This window comes from Bos indicus, chromosome 24, assembly GCF_029378745.1.
Source record: "Bos indicus isolate NIAB-ARS_2022 breed Sahiwal x Tharparkar chromosome 24, NIAB-ARS_B.indTharparkar_mat_pri_1.0, whole genome shotgun sequence".
NCBI classification, from domain to species: domain Eukaryota; kingdom Metazoa; phylum Chordata; class Mammalia; order Artiodactyla; family Bovidae; genus Bos; species Bos indicus.
Window position 1 is genome coordinate 42004686 of NC_091783.1, and position 20791 is coordinate 42025476.

The 20791-nt window shown below is 48.7% G+C and overlaps 1 protein-coding gene across 5 annotated transcripts in view; it reads right to left on the reverse strand.

Annotated features, from left to right (window-relative positions):
* Positions 1–260: 260 nt before the first annotated feature.
* Positions 261–20791, reverse strand: part of PPP4R1 (protein phosphatase 4 regulatory subunit 1) — a 49039-nt gene continuing 28508 nt past the window's right edge. For 3 of the 5 annotated variants that reach the window (XM_070778947.1, XM_070778944.1, XM_070778948.1), the window contains 11 exons: positions 20496–20623; positions 13323–13834; positions 10552–10700; positions 9651–9749; positions 8087–8272; positions 6952–7113; positions 4622–4722; positions 2753–2873; positions 2534–2668; positions 2077–2218; positions 261–1356 (listed from right to left, as the gene is read on the reverse strand). In XM_070778947.1, the coding sequence (XP_070635048.1) occupies positions 1193–1356; positions 2077–2218; positions 2534–2668; positions 2753–2873; positions 4622–4722; positions 6952–7113; positions 8087–8272; positions 9651–9749; positions 10552–10700; positions 13323–13834; positions 20496–20623 (1899 nt within the window). In that variant the 3' untranslated portion in view covers positions 261–1192. The remainder of the gene's footprint in view (positions 1357–2076; positions 2219–2533; positions 2669–2752; positions 2874–4621; positions 4723–6951; positions 7114–8086; positions 8273–9650; positions 9750–10551; positions 10701–13322; positions 13835–20495; positions 20624–20791) is intronic. The other 2 variants (XM_070778946.1, XM_070778945.1) reach the window with 2 other exon arrangements.

Consider the following 20791-nt stretch of genomic DNA (forward strand, 5'->3'; position numbering starts at 1 on the left):
GTGCCGCAGCCACTTGAGTGAGCATCTCTCACAGCCTTCACGAAGCTTGTCCACGCGGCGTCTCACTTGCCAGACGCGGGGCGGGCAGGCTTCACCATCCCCTCGCACGCACAGACCTGGGCTCAGAGGCCTTTCCTGGGAGTGAAGACCCCCCCCCAGGTGGTGGGAGGGTGGGGACCGGGGTGCATACTCGCCTTCGGGGGGGAGGCCCCGCTACCAGCCCAGGATGTGCACAAGTTTCAAAGAAGTTACCAAACTAGTTAAAAGACAAATATTTTAATCCAGTTTTCCCATTTTATACTAAAATCATTAATACAGGTCACAAATTGCATTTATTCTAGAAAGCAGTCAGAAGTGTGTCCGTTTCTGTATAGATCTTAGTAATAAATTTTATTTGGACAAGAGAACTTGTGCACAACAGTCCAAGAGCATGATTACAGACTGCGGCCCTCCCCGGGGGCACGGGGTATACAGTATGTGAGACAAGTTGCACCTCAGAGCCGATCATGATCAAGTTAAAAACACCTGACATACAGAATACGTGCTAATAAATTTCCTCCGGGTCATGACCAGCATGAAGAAACCAGGACACAGACGCTCGGCAGACTCTGTGAGTGTGCACAGCAATATGCTGCATTTAAGAGTCACAATCAGCTCCACGTAGTGTTAGCATTGAGCCCTCAGGAGAAATCCAAAAAATATCTCCTCCCCGTTTATGCACGGCTAAACTAGTCACACTTTGGGCTGGACGGGGCGGCGGCCACAGCCCCTGCAGGGCCCTGCCCGGGTGGACACGGCGAGGCCTGGTGCTGGCAGTCTCCACCTTCTGGCTGCGCTTCCGTCTCTCGGAGGTGAGATCAACCAGCGGGAAGCAAAGAGGCCTCGGCGTCGCATCCCTTCCAAGGAGAACGCTGGGCAATTCAAGTTTCGTTCAGTCAGGAAGACGGAAGGATTTAAGGCTTCGGTGACGATTATAATCCTCTGAGAAAAGTGTTTTCCCTTCAAGTCAAGACGAAACAACGGCGTTGACTGTACTTTCTCTTGACTCTGAGAATCCCTGGAATCGGTGTAGGCAACTTGCACCTGCAGCCGAGTGTCGTGGGAGGACGGGCCCCAAGGCTGTCCCGGCCACGCGTGGGCGCCAGTGGGACCTCGGCTCCCTGGGAGCGGGAGGCCCCCGGGACCACGCCAACTAGTAGGTGGAGGAGGCCGTGCTCAGGGCGTCTTCGGAGATCCTGGTGCTGGCCGGGTGGGTGCTGGCGAAGTACTTGACGTCGCTGTCGCGGTCCATCTGCAGGGCCATGATGGTCTGCTCCACGGCTTCCTGGTGACAGCTGGCGGAGGTCAGGAAGTGCTCTGCAAACAGGAAGTGCAGACAATCAGAGTTAGCTTTGTTGGATGACCAACAGTGACCCAGACTGACTCAAGTTCTACGGAAGAAACCCGAATGTAAGAGAATCAAAAATTTACCTTGTTTTTGTAACAGACTAAATCTTTTGAGATCTAATGGCAGCAATGCTAATAAATATATTAAAACTGGTGCTTGTTACAGCCATTACTTGACTTAGGTAGAGGAAAAACTTTTCCAAATACAAACTACCTACACAAAGAGAACCAGAGTCTTCTCCAAGCAGTCAGCGATGAATTCCCAAGGAGAAACAGGGAGCAACGTACAGGCCCCTGTGTCCTATTTCAAAGTTTGTCTACGCAAAACTCTACCTGTCCCCGATCATGAATCCAAACGTTCAAGGGACAGTTACCAGGCCTTTAGGTGGGGGCAATCTAACAGCTTGAGTCTCGAGGGAGGAGCTTACAATCTGCAGCAAAGCAGACACTAAGGGCACGTCCTCCGCCTGACACACACGCGCCTCCAGCCCCGACGGTGAGATGGAAGTCAGGTGGGTGCCGAAGGCATGGTCCTCGCTGGCTACCCAACTGGCCACACTACTGAGTTCAAAGTATGAAGACAAAGTCACGTGGAACAAGCGGGTGAAAGTTCAGCGTCCCTCTCCTCGCCCCGACTGGGTGTCAGACTCTCCTACAGCCCCAGCCCTCCCACTCAGGCTGCCGGCCCACCTTTCTCCAGCAGAGTCTGTCTCAGTGTCTTCGCGAGCAGCACGCGCACATTGGGAACCCTGTCATTCGCCAAGGTGAGCAGGTGTGGCATCAGCTGCACGGCGAACTGGTCCATGGGCAAGCAGTCGTCCTCGATGACGGTCTGGGGACAGAGACCTGTGTCAGCTGCTGGCTCCATCGACCAGGCCGGAATGTCAGCCGGAGAAGCCCTTCAGAAACCGCTGAAGTGCCTCATAGTCCTGCGACTACCTTTAAACTAATACCCCGGGCACTCAGGAACTCGGCGTGACACAGTAAGTCCCCGGGAGATGCACAGCAGAGGCCTGGCGACATGTTTACCTTCACAGACCCGGGAACTCCACGCACCAATGGCCGCTACTGGGAGCTCGGGGGACAGGGAGCCCAGATAGCAAAGCTCTGCCCTCAGGGACAGGGCGGGAGTAAAGGGGGCCCTCACCTGGCAGACGAAGACGAAGGCCTGCCGCCCGGACCACCGCGGACAGCGGCCGAAGCTCTCCACCAGCTCCTGGATGAGGTCCGCCCCGAAGGTGGGCGGTGCTGCCCGGTGCAGCTTGCGCACCATCTCGCTGACCTGGGGGGACACGCAGGTGAGCCACACCGCTGTCCGACGTCACCGAGGCCGCTGCTCCAGGGCTGTAATAACGCGACCACCTACCAGCTTGTAGGAGATCCAGCGCACGGAGGACACCTTGTCCGCACAGAGGTTCAGGGCGATGGGGCGCAGGTAGTCGTACACATCCCGGGGGCTGTACAGCTCTAGGAGCAAGATGAGTTGTCTGCAGAGTGATGAGAGAGACAAAAACGTAGTCACAACCCCTCAGCCAGCACGAAAGACGGCTGCTCGCCTGCAGCACACGCCGTCCTGCTGGAGTCTGAGAGTGGAACGCACGGTGGGTCATGTGTGCAGTCAGGTAAACAACAAAGTGGCACGCAGACCCCGGGAGAGGTGCCCTGCAGACCCTGTCCAGCCTGGGAGAGTGGAGGAGGCCATGCCCTCGTGAGCAGAAGCCTCAAGCCCCCAACTCCATGGAAAGGCAGCAAAGCCTGTCAGCACCCCACCTGGAAGCTGGCCTGGAAGGCCAGACGGAGCCTCCTGAGCCGAGACCCCTTGTTGATGCCAAGCAAGAGTCTCGTCCTGCTGGAGCGCGGTGGGGAGCACTGCCCAGATGGAGCACAGATCCAGGCAGTGACACGGCCCCAGGGAGGGTGAGGCCTCCCCAGGACTGAGGCCCAACCAAGGGGGCAGAGGGCCTCCCTTTGCCCCGCACTGGGCAGCCTCCACCACGTAGGTGGCAACCCCAGCCCAGGGCTGGGAGAGCTCCAGGTAGAGCCCTCAGCAAAACGCAACGGCAGCCCATGCTGTGTAAAGTGCCCCGGGCACAAAGTTGACATGGAGACACCACCTGATGTGGCGCTGCTGCCTGGACGGACGCCCCGCGTCACACCAGCTGCAGAGAAGGAGGCCGGTGGGACAGAGCCCGGGTCAGTGACCCTGGAATGCGCTGAAATAAATACCCCAACCCCACACCCAGGCAAAGGTGTCTTCTGAAAATGCAGGTGATGCCCAGAATCCAGAATATTTAATAAAGACCTCTGACAATGCCCAGTTGAAAAACAAGCAATGGACTTGAAGAGACATCTCTCCGGAGAACAGGTACAAGTGGCCAACAGCATGTGAGAAGGTGAGCATCACTAATCACTGCGGAAACGCACACCAAGGCCTACGGTGCAACTCTACACCTGCTGCGAAACTGGCTACAAGTAGAAAAAGAGGGAAGCGTGGAGAAATGCCCCCCTAACCCGGGCACACCCGTCACTGGTGGGGGTGCAAGAGCCGGCACCCGCTGTGGAAACAGCCACGCGGCTCCTCGATCAAATGAACACACAATCACTGGATGGCCCAGCATGTCCACCTCAAAAAACTGAAACCACCTCCTACCCACAGGTGTTCACAGCAGCAGCGCCCGCACCAGCTGAAACGCAGAACCCACTCAGGTGCAACGGGCTGACCGGTGGTGTGTTCACCAGAGCAGTGCACACGCGTCACAAGGAAGGTCATTCCGACAGCTGCCCCGCGATGAGCACGACAGCACGGCTGTGTGAAGGGGCCGCACACGCGCCTGCGGCTCACGCGGTGCCCCCTGGAGGAGATGCTCTCGAATGTACGGACACGGCGGACTGACTGGGCTGCGGGCGGGCGGGCGGGCGGGCGGAGGGTGGCCGGGCGTCCTTCTCGGATGAAGAGACGCTCTAAACGGGACGGGGGACACTGCGCCAGCGGCAAAGGTGCTTGAGTGTATTTTACCACAATTAAAAAACGAAGGTGACAGAGTCTTAAAAAAAAAATCTGTGAGAACCCACTGCCAGTCAGACCCCACATCACAAGCCGCATGAAAAGAGCTGGACACCAGACAGAAATGAAGATCCACGCGGTGACGAGGAAGTAAACCCACGGCAGGCAGAGGGGGAGCAACACCCCCACCCCCCCAAACACCCCAAGGGTCGTTCAGTCGTGAGGACTCACTCGGCCAGCTCGGCTCGGAAGCGCCAGTTTCTACTGTTGTCAGTCACCAAGAACTCCTGAAGCTGATACAGATACTCTCTTCTTTTGTCGATGTGAAGAAGCTGAAGAAACAAAATAAGCGCGTTCACGAGGACGAGGCAGAGACAGTTTCCCTCACCTGCTGCTGAGCAACTGTAAACCATGTGCCAGTCCTGGAGGAGGACAGACGCCGTCTCCAGCGCTGGCTGAGGCCCACCTCCCCTGATACGCCACCCACCATCAGGAGGCAGTCTCTGCTGCCTGGCCCAGCGTATGGCCTCCTTTGGCCTCCGCTGCGCGGTGCCCCCACCCCGCCCCCACCCCAGGGCCACCCCCGAGGAGGCACCGTGCTCCTGCTCACACATCTGTGCCCAGTGCATGGCACTGTAATGGCACACAGTAGGTGCTCATAAATACTTGAGTGAAAAAAATTAATTTATCCCAATAACTGTTCTGTAAATACTTGAAAGTAGCTTCATAGTCAATGAGGGGCAACCTCTAAAAGTTGATGTGTCTATTAGTCGTTCAGTTGTGCTCGACTCTTTGAGACCCCATGGACTGTAGCCCACCAGGCTCCTCTGTCCATGGGATTCTCCAGGCAAGAATGTTGGAGTGGGTTGTCATGCCCTCCTCCAGGGGATCTTCCTGACCCAGGGATCAAACCTGGGTCTCCTCCATTGCAGGCAGATTCTTTACCATCTGAGCCACAAAGAAACAGTCTAAGCTTAAACTCAGTATTCTGACTCTCTAGCTTCAGGGAGTACATTCTAACGACAGTGTGCTAAAGGAAGTCCTGACCACTATGTGGCTGGTTTCATGTTGACTTATTATTGGAGCAATTCTGAAACTTTTTCATTTGCTCAACTAAATTAGCAAATGACTAAATATGGTAATGATGCTAAAAAACAGAGTTTTTACCACAAGAAAAAGTGTGAAGAAAGGAGAGGAAATGGTACTGGACTGGAAGTGAAGACACCATATAAACTAAATGCCTTTTCAAACCCCCTCCCCAAGCTCTTGTCCCCTAAGAACGAGGGCCTGGAGCTCAGCTCCAGATGCCCAGGCTCCCCAGAAAGGACCAGGGCTGCTGGGTAGACAGGAGAAGCCGGGCCTGAAAGTGAGACGTGCCTGGACATGAAGGGCAGAAAGGACAAAGGAGGTGGCTTCAAGGGCTTTCAGTTGCCAAATTCATGCTTCAAACAAACAACAGAAATGGATTATGTTACACAGAATAAAAAGGTAATTCTGGAGCCCACACTGATACTATTAAAAAAAAAAAAAAAAAAAACTTCCAAAAGGCAGAGGAAGAGAAGAAAAAGGTTATCTTTACAGGAAATACTAGTAAATACAGAAAGAGTTATAAAAATAGAACACTGGTATTTTACAATCCACACAGTCATAAGTGATTCGGGGGGAGCTGGGTACAGACGCACGAGTGCAGAAGCAGCGGGGAGAGACGCTCAGAGCCTGAACGCACTGCCCACTGAGGAGGCGCCGACCCATGACCAGGAGCCTGGACTCAGCACCACCGGGGCCCCAGGAGCCCACACCGTGTTACCCCTGAGAGGAGACCCGGGACCCATGCAGAGAGGCCGTGCCCCTGCCCGCACCACCTGTGAAACTAAATCTGACTAGTTGACAGCGCTCAGACATTTCAAACTGGGGACATTCGGCAAGATCACCGGCCCAGTCTCTTCAAACAGGCCCAGGCCACTGAAGGTGGGCGTAAGGGAGGCTGATCTGAAGAGACACTTCAATTCAACGTGCGATTCCCCACTGGGGTCTGAGTCGAGGGAACAATCCAGGACAGTCTGAGAAACTGTGATTATAATTCTCCTGCACCTCAGACTTAGGACTACGGTAGCTGCCCAGGGCTAAACCATTTATGGTCAGCGCTCTCCTACTGGAGACCACGGTCCACATCAGAGGGTGAGGACAAGGGGGCCTCTCGGAGTTCCCACACACCACAGAAGGCTGAACGTCTACGGGATTTTCTGTGTTCAGTTCGGTAATGTTTGAGAAAAAAATGTACTAATGTTTGTAACCATGATCTAACATCATTTCCAAAGGAAACTCAGTGTGATTTTTAAATTAAACACTAAAGTGACACGAGCAAAACTGATCAGAGTGGGACTATTTTCTCAGTAAACTGATCAGAGTGGGACTATTTTCTCAGTCACCTTTTGCCACCAAGCTCATGGCGACATTTCTCACGGAACACACGGGAACCTATCTTGATGGCAGCGTGGAGTCAAAACTCTAAATCTACAGTGGAAGTCCAGTGTTTTACTGTAAAAGGACTTAAAAGTTACCTTCAGAAAGTCGTGCAAGTGCTTCAGGACACCTATCCTGACTTCATCGAGGTCTTTTAAAAATCCATTAAAAATTGGGACCAGGTCTGCAGCTGTGAGCTGGTCTCCCAGGATGACGGCGAGCTCGTGGATGGAGAAGGCTAACGTTCTTCGAACCTTCCACTGCACGAGTGAAGACAACGGCATTAGTGAGCTGAACACAAAGTCCTGGTGCTTTAGCGTCCGGACAATACACGAAGGCTAATTTATATCTGAACAGTGTTATTAACCTCAAGTGAAATCAAAATAAGATAGTAATAATAGATACCCAGTTTAAAATGCTCACTTTCTATCAAAAACTGGCAGAATAACATCAAGTCCCTCAGAGTATGTATCATTCCCATTTTCACTGAGGAACGCTTGGCGAGCTCAGTGGAGGGGACCCGACTTCTCAGTGGTGTCCCCCTCCTGACTCCACACGGTCTACCCTGGATTAAAAACAGCCCTAAAACATATTCTTAAGGAACTGGCCATTAAAGAAATACAAGATTGGGGAAATCTCTTGAAGGCAGCCCTGGAAAAGAACCACTGAACAGGAATGCCCTATAGGCAACTTTATGTCAAAAACTTATTTCTCTTCATGTGATCTTAACTTAAAAATTTACTTTGTTATTTTGCTTAAAACTTTACTTGCTGAGAAGCTGGTTAGGACAAGGGGTTTATCCCCATTCCCAAACACCAGGACCTCTTCCTGAGATAGAACGCTGTGCCCACAGCAATGTGCCCCCAAGGAGGAGGACGGGGTGCTCGGAGGAGCCCCCGCCCCGCTCAGAGCCATCCCGTCACTGTCACCACAGCCACTAGAGGCCGGGGAACAAAGGCGGAGAACCGCTCAGACAGGGCCACCAGCCTCTGCTACTGTTTCTGCGGGAAGGGCCTCACTTTCTTAAGAATTAATCTGCACATACATTTCAGACTACAGCGCCAGCACCTCTGTGAGTTGGGGACATTGGCAGTTCAAATGGGAATCGGATTTTAGGGGTTTAGTCCAAAAGAAGGCGCGATGTGCGAGTGGAGGGAGAGCCTGGACCCGCAGGGAGACCCTCTGCACGCAGCCCCGCGCCCCGGCCCCCAGGTTTGGCCGGCGGCCCCGCACCTGCATGTCCGAGGCCAGCGTCTCGTAGGTCTCGCGCAGGCAGTGCCAGTTCTGGCGGCCAAGCGTCAGCGCCACGCCCGGCAGGCTGTAGGCACAGTGCTTGGCAATCTCGGTGTCCACGGTCTGTGCCCGCGAGGGGTCGGTCATGGACAGGTACTGGTCGAGCAGGGCCTGGGGCACCACGTCCTACACGAGACAGGGTGAGACTTTGTAGATTAGGTACGCTCATGTTAAATATCTGGATTTAATGCAGCATCTCATACAGCAGGAAAAACCTGTCTCCACGTCTCTAATAACTGAAAGACGAGAAAACACGCAAAGGGAAATACATGTATCAATGAATAAAAGTACCTCTAGGACAAAGACGACAAACAAGACCTTAAAACAGGAAACAGCTTAGACGACGATGAGAACTGTTGACTAAATTTACAAGACGCCAGAAACAAGAGCAGGTGGTTCAGTGCTGGCAGAGATTACAGAGTCTGGAGTGACCCAGAGACCCAGAGGAAACGGGCCTGCTCCTGCGCCGTCACCAGCCAGCATCTTAAAGCCAGCACCACCACCTCCAGAGGGGAGTTTTAGCAAGTATGGAATTGCTTGAAGTGTGGAAGCAATTGGAAACTTGAAGTGTGCACACCTCTAACAACCTGTATGGATGATCTTGGGTGATACAACTTGGCAAGGAGCTGTAAGATAAAGGCACAACTGCTGCCTTGGGTGAAAACCCAAGTGGGTGCTGGAGATAACTGTGAGGGAAGCTCAGTTCTGAACTTGGGAAACCTATTCTCTACTTTTAAAAATAAAGTGGAAATTCATGGAACCAATGAGACAGTCTGTATGTACTGGCTTGGAAAGCGTGCTTTAAAACACTGTGAATGTGGACTCCGTTTTTAATCAACAGAACAAACAAAAATCAAGGATTTGCCCCCTCTGGCCCAGGCACCATCATGATGCATGGGCTTCACCTGTAATGTCATTGCACACCTGCACACCCGCCACAGCCCTGCCCACATTGGGGGGGCAGGGGGGTTGTTGTGCTGGGGTTGGGGCGGAGGTGGATCTGTGTTCCTGTGCAAAAGAGCTCAAAGACACGATGTTTTTAAAACGAAAAGAAAAAAAGGCACCACCACACCCCAGCGGTCCCACACTTGAAGCCTCTGCCGCAGGTCACCCTGTGGCCGACGGCACCTCATGGCGGCTCTGGCCCTGTGTCCACGTTCTCCTCTCTGAAACCCAGCTCCACCTTATAAGCCACACAACCCAGGCATGAAGACCAGGCGTGAAAGCCTGTCTGTCTCTGAAAGACAAAGGTGCGCACACATGTGCTCATGTGCCCGCAGACACGCTCTAAGGAAACAGGAGGCGGGTGGCTGTGGTCACCCTGGGGGAAAGGGGTCATGGTGTGAGACCTCTGTCTCTGCTTGTCCTCCACTCCACTGCTTGAATCTTCTCATCAAAAATATGACACACAAGCACTCCTTTCCAAAACATTATCAGAAGGGCAAAATTCGGGGAGAAGTGGGTTGAAAAGCGGAGTGAAAGTAACATGTTTGGGGTCACTGACCTGGACTTTAGCTCTCCTTTCTTCATCGGGGCTGAAGCCACTGCTGGTGCCCGAGTCCGAGTCATTGTGAATGTAGTGGAGGGCAGAGTCCATGGTCTGCTGGGAGAAAAGTCACTTAGACAGCCACCCCTGTCAGGCAGCTCCCTGCTCTTACACCATCTAAACTGCTCACCTTTCATGACCTCCAAAAGACAGGAATGCATATAAAGTCTTCATGCTTTTCAACGTTTATAAACAGATGTAAGACCTCCTAAGAGTTCTCCTGCCTCAAGTCAAAACTTGCAGAATAGGCTACTTAAGGTTTAAAAATAAATTCCAGAAGAAATGTAATTGAAAAGCAAATTCAGAAGTAATTTTGAAAAGGCCCAAGTATCTAAAATTAGCAATCAATAAAAACAGTACTTAGACGTACTACAGTCGACTCTTCTACGGTATGTCATGTGCAGTTTTTCTTCTACTGTTTCTATTCCTGGCTATTTCTAATTTCACAAATATACCTTTTTTTCTTGTCACAGATGACACGGTAGCATGGGGAAAGCCAGTGCAGGACACAGGCTGGGGGCCAGCACAGCCCACACCCACTCCTGGCCTCAAGTCCCGATCTTCGCTCAACACCATGCTCGCTGCAGGGAGAGGCCGGTCAGAGACCCAGCGCCTCTCCAGAAAGACACGGGAGGAGTTCGTCACCCCAACAGAGAGCTCTGCCCCCTGCGGTGCCCTCACCTGGGCTGCGGTGGGCAGGTGGGGAGTACGGACCAACTGCTAACTCCAAGTACCAGCAGTGACCCTTGGGTGTCACAGAGATGGCACACGGTGACTTTATGAAGAAGGGGGGCACTAAGTGGCCGGGATGAGCCCCATGGCCACCCGCGAACATGTGCCCGCCCTGCAGCACCCTCACCTCCTCACTGATCAAAGGCCCTGCGGCGTCATGGTCGAGCCGGCAGCTGGGGAGCTCGTCCTGGGGGGCCCTCCGGGGGGCCTCGCCAGCCTCGTCACCGGCGTCCAGGCTGGAGGCGCGCAGGGCAGCAGCCAAGACGTCCACCTGTGCTGTGGGCGGAAGGACAGCTGTGAGCAGGGCCGCTGTGCGGGACTCCCCCTGCGCGGACGCTGTTATGGGCTCAACGAGGCGCAGTGTTCTGGGGACACTACCCTCGAGAAGCTGGAGAGACCACTACTGTGGTCAATCATTAGTTTTCCCAGGGAAGAAGTAGAAAACTAATACGCTTTCATGAGATTAAAGTGTTTACCCACTACTGTGCATTATTCTGCGTTAGTATGAGAAGAGGTGCTATCTAGTCAATTTCAAGGTCAGTGAACTATGTTTTGGGGACCATGAGCGGGACTGGCTTACTTACTAAGCCACCTTAGCAGGAGAGCAGTCACACAGACCCTGCCAACATAAAACACGGGAATTACAAAGACGTCTGTGGCAGTCACATTTAAACATCTCACATCTTACTCTGGTTTATTTATATTTTCCTCTAATATTTTTAAGTGAAATCGGTGACTTGCCCCAAACACAGGGATCCCAAACAAGCACTGTCTTGCTCTCGGGAAAGCAAAACAACAGATCACCAAGCAGCAGTGCTCAAGTCTGATACATAGCATTGTCTACAACTTTTGAGTTACATCTTCTGTATAAAAGTTGTTGAAAGCGAAGATAAGCATTCTTCCTCCTCTGCCCCTAACAAATGAGGAATTTAGCAAAAAAAAAAAAAAAAAAAAAAATTTTTGTTTAGCATTAATTCAAGTAATAATCCACTTGGATGCTCAAAACATAGGAATTTATAAAGTTTAACTGCAAATTTACTTAGTACAAAGATGAGAAAGCGGGCTCCTGCTCTACTTAAAGATGATTAAAAAGCAATCAGCATTTTTTAAGATAGCCTATTACCATGCTACAGCATTTATAAAATTTACTATAAAGTTTCCTGTGAGTTACTGGCAGCAGAGACACAGGAAATGTACAGGATGACGAGCTGACTGAACACATTACACTGAGGTGTCCAATTGTGAAAGCTTACTCGTGGACTGTATCCCCACTCTTCCAGGAATCTCAGCGGCTATCTTTACTAATCCTTTAGTCACTTCTGCTCCCCTTTTAGAATCCTCTGAGTTCCCACAAGGAAACCACAGCAGTAATAAAGGAGGCCAACTGTCCGGTCCATGCTCTGGACTGGGCAAGTGCTCTGTCCCCGGTAGACACGGCAGGGGGGGTCTGTGTCCCTGACCCCCGATGACCCTGTCCCAGGAAGCCTTTCACAGAGCATACCTCACACAGGCAGCCTGCTCCGCAGGGCGCTCTGTACACGCCTGCTAGTCAGCCAATTCTCTAACACCTAATAAACATTAATGGGAATATTGAATATGCTACTTTAAATGCTTTTTAAACAAATAAGCTAAAAGTAATCTGTGTAGTTTGCTTTTTGAAAAGAGCTATACGGACATATGAGTTTCATATGTGTGTTTCCCATCGTCAAACAGTGACTAACACTGTTTGACTTAAAATTTACAGCCTGTAATTGAGATTTTGGTACCAATACTATATTACGATTTATTTCTCTTAATTCAGCTCTTAAACCTGCTACAATTTAAATGCGTCATGCCATTCTTTCTGTCCGCAATGCTGATGTTTGATAACAGTTGTTCATCGACTAAATCATCCAGCATCCCTTACCCAGCACCTTGCATGTGCCACGTGAGTCTTCCAGACAGTGACCATATAGTGACAACAGACGCCAAAGCCCAACGAAGACAACTGCTGACTTCACCTCCACTGGTGAAATTTCCCAAGTTTAAATGTAACTAGATTTTGTGTGTTTAGAAGGACACTGAAGGTATGGCTCTGTCTGCTGCAGGGATCTGCTAACACTGGGCAAACTGACAGTTTACAAAGAACAGAGAAGCCCACAGAAGATCTGGAGACTTGCAGCTTGGGGATTTTTCAAAACTGCTTTCTGTTTTACGGTGACATTCCAGATTGCCCTGATGGTTAGCGTGGTCAGGAACCCTGATGATGCTCTGATGTCACCGGCGTCAGATGCCCACGCTCAGACCGTAAACCACTCCCAGTACACACCCCCTGAATGGGGCAGCCTGGGCCCTCTCCCCACACCCCTATTCCACCATGTGAGAGCAGCTTGCTATTTTTACAGTCACACACAGCGACCTTCAAGGCTGCCTTTCACAATGGCAGAACCCAGGTGACACATGTGTAACCCACTGGGAACAAGGGCTGAACTGGGGCACGAAAACGCCAGGGTGACCCTCACCCATGAGCACCGCATCCTGCTTCACAGGAAGACGGGCATCTCATCCCCGCTAACAGGTCACGGGCCTTCCTACACAGTCCTCCTTCTGTAAAACAAAGCACTGTCTATTGAGACCCAGGGCAGATGAGTAGAGGCAGGACTCGAGGTTTAACCCGTAGACCAGTGAGTGTGTGTGAACACATCAGAGCGATCTGTGAACCAGGACACTGGAACCTGCTACATTCAGACAATGACAAGGTCCTCTAAAATTTACTCCCTAAAATGCAGACCAATCATACTCAAGATAAGAATGCATGATGACAATGGTTGATGGCAATTTTTAAAGGGTAATCTTTCTGGCAGAAAAAAATCAGAAAGTAACATTTCATCAGAACAAAGAACCAACTCCCTCCCATACCTTTCACGTCGGGGTCGTCAATGTGTGGCTCCAGGTTTTCTATCATCTCCTCCAGCTCCTTCCTGGTGGCCATGGTGATGCTGGCGGAGCCGGGGGCGGGCACTTCGGGCTCCACATCCAGCCCCTGTGGGCCAGGCTCGCTCCCGGAGCCCTGCTGCAGCTCCACGTCCAGGTCTATCTCAGGGAGAGGAGTCCTCCAGAAGTGGAAGGAGTTGTACAGCTCCTGGTCCAAGGGAGCTGAGTCCTGTGCACCGGTGCCCGCCTCTGGCTGGGACGCTAACCCGCAGGGGCAGGGCTCTTGCTCCTCCTCACTGCCAGCCGCGTCTGGGGGAGGCTCCGGGGACAACCGGAGAGGTGAGGAGCTCTCCGCGGGAGCGCTCAGTTCACCCGGCGGCTGCCTCAGGGTTTCAGCACCTTCCGCCAGTGTCTCTTCCAGGTGGACGCTGGAATCGCCCCCAGTGGGCCTGGCCTCTATGTCCTCTGGAGCATCTGCACCCCTGATCTTTTCACTGCTTCATTTGGGAAAAAGAGAGTCAAAGTATCAAGATAATTCCTGAAGAAAACCAATAAAAGATACTACTTAAAGCTTTTAGAGTTAAAATTAAATATTAAAGATTTTTATTTTTAAAAATATTAACTTTAAACATTAAATACTAAAGATTACAAATTATCCATACAAATTCAGCAGTTTGTGTATATCACTGATGATGCTTCTTTTTCCATCAGGTGTTCTGTGTTCAGAGAAGCAAACATCAGTTAAGTCTAGATATTAAACTACCAGGTATCAGTTGAAGAAGGTAATTAAGAACTGTGATGATACAATACCATGCTAATTTCAATAATAAACTAAAAAGGAACAGTAGGAAGATAAATTCCCACAGGGCATTTTAAGCTAAATACATCTTTTAAATTATCTGATTTTTAGGATTGTTCCAGTGACATACTGACAAGCTGAGAATTAAAACCGCCTTGCCCACACTGAAAAGAAACAAACCCCTCCATGCAGCACTAGAAAAGATCCTTATTTACTATCTTACAAAATACATTCAAGTCCACTTAAGTGTAAATACAGTTAATTCTACTTCTTCTGCACTTTCAGCTCTACTCCCAGATGTTTCCCCCAAGTAGGAGTCATGACCTAATTGGTAAAGAGATGGTACAAGCCACTAAACGTAAAGCTCATTAGTCACTACATCCATCACTGGAGTTAAGTTTATCCCCTAAAGTTTATTTGACTCAATTACATTTAACAAATGTGTACTGAGCACCTACTAGGAGCCAGGAGGTGACATTGTACTGAGGATCTGTGTGTGAATGAGACTCAGGTCCTGCTCCTGAGGTTGTAATTAGAGGCAAAGAGCAACAGAGCAGGTGACCACCGGCAAAGCAGTGCATACAGAAGCATACCCATGATCATAGGAGGTGGGGATGGGAGGAAGGCTTCAGTGGAAACAACAGGAATTGTGTCTGAAGAACAACCAGTCAGCGTCTGCGAGGCTTGAGGGGAAGCGAGCTCAGACGCTTTCATAAAACAGAAATGCGAATGTGATGGCTGAGAGAGGAGACTCTGCCGTCTGCATGGGCCGAGTTGGGATCTACATGCAGTTCCGGGTGGTGACGCCCTGGGAGAGTGGTCAGACCCTGAGCCAGACCAGAGGGGACTCAGGAGGATGAGCGTGGGCTGGGCCTGCGTGTCCACACACCAGGCGTGCAGAGTAACCAAGAGTGCGGCATTCCTCTCGTACAAAAGGGTGCGTGCGGCGCAGGGAGAAAAGTCTGAAGAGATGAAGAACTGGAGATGCAGGAGGCTGATGGAATAGCTGGCAAAGCCACGTCTTTCTCGGGAGGACAGACGGGGGCTGAGAACACAGGCGGGCAGATGAGACAGGTGATGAGACACCTCTCTCTAAGAACCATGACAGGGAGGTGAGGATGGACACATGTCAGGTGAGTGTGTGGGGGAAAATTAAAGGTGCTCCCCTGAAACTCAGACCCTTGAATATACAGAATAAAAGACATTACACAGGAGGCTCCCCGGCCTGCACCCTGGCAGGTGACGGCACCACCTACGTGATACCCTGGCCACCGTGCGTGGTCTCGGGAGGTCACCTCTTCCCGGATTAGGTTTTGTCTTGTAGGAATGTTTACACTGTTTTCAGAAACGATTTTCTGAAAACAGCATGATTATTTTACAAAGCGGTTTTAGATACAGATACAAACATTTTAAAAAGGCATCTGAAAACAGACCACACAGTGACAGCATTTAAAATTCTGGTGCTTCTCCTTCGTTCTGATAAACCATAAACCAGGCCACGTGTACATGCAAGCTGTGTGAGCGCGAGTCTCGCCCTGCACGCACACTGCGGGCTCCACGTGCACACCCTGCTCGTAAGGCGAGGGGCTGGCTGTGAGGCCTACAGCACCTGGAGCTCCCCACCAGCCCTCCAAGCCAGTGCTCCCGTGTGTAACAAACGTCCTCCGTGTGCGTATGAATTGCATGACGTTTTTCCAACCATCTTCTCTATTAAAGATATTTTTTCTTTTGTTTTAAAAAATGATTGGGATAATTGGTAATATTTGAATGAAATCTCTAGATGACAGTATTGTATCTATTTTAACTTTTCAATTGTGGTAATGAGACTGTGGTTATGTGTTCACGTCTGTGTGTTTTGAGGAAATACAGAGTGAAATATTTAAGAAAGAATATCATGTCTAAAACTTATCTCAAAGAACTCAGAAAAATAATAAAGCAACTATGGTAAAATCTTAACATTTGAAGAAATCTAGAAGAAGGGTTTATGGGATTCTCTGTGCTATTTTACAGCTTTTTTGATATTATGCAAACTAAATTTTAAAAATCAAAGCAACAGAATGTTGCTTGGTGGGGGTGGGGAGCAAATGACTGAAACTTCAGACGTCATCTGTTATCTGAAGAACTTAATAAATTTCCATTTAAAATTCACAAACAGAACCCAATTCAAAGCCAATTAGTTTGGAAAACTATTCCAAGGGCCTGAAGCTCCTTTATCACTGCCCCATCTTGCATTAAAGTTAAATTTTAACATTCTCAGCAGGAAAAGCAGAGTCACCAGCCAAGTCACTCTATCTGCTAATGAAAAATTACTAATCTGTCCTGACTTCAAACTCCTGCTACAGTTTTCAAGAGAGAAAAACATCTTCCCTCACATGAAATTCTGCAAATTATTAAATTCTGTATGAATACCAGTTGACTCAAACTGTCAAAAATATAAATTCTCTAAATATGCTTTTTCCTGAAGCTGAGTAATAACCAGTGCACCATCAAGCTGCTGAAGATGGTCAGGATTCTGACCTTCCTAACAGTCTTGCAAACACTGCCATACATGCAAACGCCGTTCGGAGAAAGGAGGAGAGGGGTTGGCACAGTGAGCAGAGCACCCAGCTCCTCGGTGCCAGAGGGTCAGCCAGGAATGCGTCTCCACCAGCACCCACGTCCCCTCGGCATCTACACTGGCTGACAGTTAACATCCGTAGGGTCCAGGTGAGCCAAGACCCTGGCCTAGGAAAGTGACTGGGGAACCGCTGGTCCCAGAAGTGCATGGGCATGCGGGGCAACAGGAGACACGGAGTCCACGTGCTCACTTAATGGAGTCTCAACATCAGTGAAATACTTCCAGATTTAAACCAATAACAATCAAGTTTACTTACACAAAGTTAGCTTTACACTAAAGGGACAAAGACTACCAAAAACGATTCAGTTACTTAAGGCTTTTGGGATAAAATCCATTACTTTCTTACATTAACTCATTTGAGATTTATCACGTGCTGAGCGCATGCCAGGGCTGGTGATGGTGTGAGAACACAAGATAAACCCAGGCTACTGTGCAGGGGACCTGCAGTCTGTGGATGTCGTGTGCGAGCACAGGATGAGGAGACAGGCCCACATCAGCGCTTGTTCTCCAGCGCTCAAGACAGGATGAAAACGCTCTGGGTTTCCTCCAAGACACTGAGGTCGTCCGTCCAGACAGCTCTCTGTTAAATGAGGTGTGGGCAGAAGAGGATGGCATCCCAGACAGGAAGAGGGAGACCCAAAAGGCAGCAGCATGTGCAGAGAGTAATGTGATATTAATACCTGGTTTAGCTAAATGGAAGACGGGGTGCTCATTTCAGATAACAGTGCAAATCTCAACACTTAACCACTCTGGAAGCACCTTTCTCAACACCTTCAAAGAAGCCCGATCCAGGGAGAGTGAGAGAGAAACCTGGCATTTTATAAAGTCAGGGGTTTATAATCAATACATGCTTCAAAGAGTAGTAAGTGATATTAAGTATCTCCAGGATCAGATGAAACAATACAAACGAAATAAACAGCAGTGGAAATACATTGCCAAAAACTTGTTTTGTAAGACATCTGCTTGAGAAATCTGAATTCTAGGAAACTCAGAGGACCCTGAGAACAAGAACCAAGTCCTGTGTATCTGGCTACAGTCACTGGTTCATAGTAGGTGTTCAATTAAGTTTTGCGAAATCAACCAATCAACCAACCTTAAAAAGCAAAACTAGACTTAAAGCAGCTCAACACGTATTTAAGAGTGGGCCATCCAGCTAATGGCTCTGAGATGAATAATACATGGAACTACATGACGGTTTACAATATCTTACAAAATTCTTTGCAGCCAGGAACTGCCTCCTCCCTCCACCAACGTCATTAACACAAGTCAACAAAGTCTAAAAATATAGCAGAAGTCCAATGCTACAATAGCACTGACCTGACACTAAGACAGACCTCATTACAATGGAAGGGGAGTTAAGGTTTGTAGCCAAAAGATAACTAACAGTCTTTAAACGGCTCTTCCAACAAGATCCTATAGAAGCAGTCCAGCAAAATCACCAGCCATGTTTGGCCACACCAATGTTTTTGTCAATAAAGTTTTATTGGAACACAGTTGAGCCCACACACCACGGACTGTCTGCAAAGACAAGGTGAGTAGTTCTGACAGAGACTTAAAGTATTTACTGCAGGTCTTTTACGGGAAGTCTACTCATCCTTGTCCTATACGATTCTCTGTAAATTTACATTATCATTTCCTAGACTTTTTCCAGATTCATAAATAAATAAAAGCTATGCAACAGTCTTTATACAATTAGTGCCACTAGCGAAAAGGTTGCTGATGTTAACACTGAAGAGTAGAAAACCCCCACCGCCCATCATCACTGAAAAACGTCCTGCAGCAATGGTTTTCAAAAGAAGTGACTTTCCTTGCTAGGAAGACAGCTTTAGGGTGATTTTTCTTCCTTCACAGAGAACAGTACCTTGGGTTTGTTTGACTATTTAGCAGGACAGGAGGAGAACGGGCAAAAAGGTAGAACAAGGCAGCAGAGAAGAAAGGAAGGAGTGCCAAGTCACAACATCAAGAGAGGAAATGCCACAGAACCAAGACCTACAGAAGAAAACGACCATTAGCATTGTGACAAGGGGGACGGGTGCCCAGGGAACTCGGCCCAAGGGCACACCTGTCAGAGTCTGTGTGTGTTTCCCGTGCACTAAGTTAAGTTAGGTCTGGGCTGTTTTCCCCCAAGGATATACTAAATCGTAAAAACTAAAACTCAATTTAAAATTAAATGCAAAAAAAAAAAAAAAACATTTTTAAGTAAAAATCAGAGGTGTCCTCTAAGCTTTAAAATTTGGTTGCCTTATTGTTGTCATTCAATCTCTAAGTCATGTCTGACTCTTTTCCATCCCATGGACTGCAGCATGCCAGGCTCTTCCCTGTCCTTCATCAACTCCCGGAGTTTGTCCAAACTCATGTCCATTGAGTTGGTGATGCCAGCCAACCGTCTCATCCTGTGTCCTCCCTTTCTCCTCCTGCCTTCAATCTTTCCCAGCATCAGGGTCTTTTCCAATCAGTCAGCTGTTTGCATCAGGTGGCCAAAGTACTGGAGTTTCAGCTTCAGCATCAGTTGTTTCAATGAATATTCAGGGTTGATTTCCTTTAAGATTGACTGGTTTGATCTCCTTGCTGTCCAAGGGACTCTCAAGAGTCTTCTCCAGCATGACCACTTGAAAGCATCAGTTCGGTGCTCAGCCTTCTTTAGGGTCCAACTCTCACATCCATACATGACTACTGGAAAAACCATAGCTCTGACTATATGGACCTTTGTCAGTAAAGTGGTGGTCTCTGCTTTTTAATATGCTGTCTAGATTTATCATAACTTCTGCTTCCAAGGAGCAAGCGTCTTTTAATTTCATGGCTGCAGTCACCGTTTGCAGTGATTTTAGAGCCCAAGAAAATAAAATCTGCCACTGTTTCCACTTTTTCCCTTTTATTTGCCATGAAGTGATGAGACCAGATGCCACGATCTTAGTTTTTTGTCTTATTAAATGCTCTTAAAAGTTGATATTTCAGTTAATAAGTACACCCGTGGTACGTGGTTTAGTGGCTAAGTCATGTCTGACTCATATGATCCCATGGACTGCAGCCTACCAGACTGCTTGTCTATGGGATTCTCCAGGCGAGAATACTGGAGTGGGTTGCCATTTCCTTCTCCAGAGAATCTTCCCAACCCAGGAATCAAACCCAGGTCTCCTGCATTGCAGGCAGATTCTTTACTGACTGAACTATAAGGGAAGCCCCAGTAAGTACACCAACTTAGAGCTTATCATTAAAATATTTCCCCCTCAATTGACAAATAATTATGATTACTGACATAGTCATTATTCTGCAGACAGAGAATTGAAGATCCAAAAGGAAATTGACTAAAGAGGAAAATAACGGTAAGAAACTGTATAGTAACATATACTCCTAAATTAGGTTTTACTCCTTGAAAAACCAAACCCTTTAAATTGTATAACCATTACTTTATATTCTTTGTTAAGTGTTAACAGATGGTTTACTAGGTAAATTAATTATTAAATAAACTTACTCAAAAATTATCGACTATCACGACAGCTTTCTATGTGCCCAGCACCGAGCTAGTTGTTACATGCATCTTCATCTTCTCATTTCAATACACAATTAACCAAAGAGATGCTTAACAGATGTGTTTAAAATAAGATTCTATAAAAAATAGTTACGAACTTTTATAATGAAGAGAAATAATAAACTCTCCAAAAAGAACATAATAAAAGTAGTGAAAATGAAAAAATTGCTCACAAGCAGTAAAACTTGAAAGCAAAGTTTTTAAAGATCTTACCTATTTTTGTCTTCTACTGATGTATCTTCTGAGCTTTTGTTTTCTTCTTTAAAATACTGGCCCGAGCTAGATGGATTAGCGAACGTAGATATGAAAGGTCCCAGAGACTGGAAAGCTGCTTGCCGAACCTACAGAGGGAAGAAAGGACATGTGCAGACCCTTAGTCTATCCTCAGCTAGGAGTTACAATTCCCCTTCAGTCATTTTCTCCTTTTTACTTTTAAGCTTTTTAATCTTGGCTTGAATATCCAAACTGTGAGGATGTGAATATGAGACCCTACAAAATATTTGCATGGA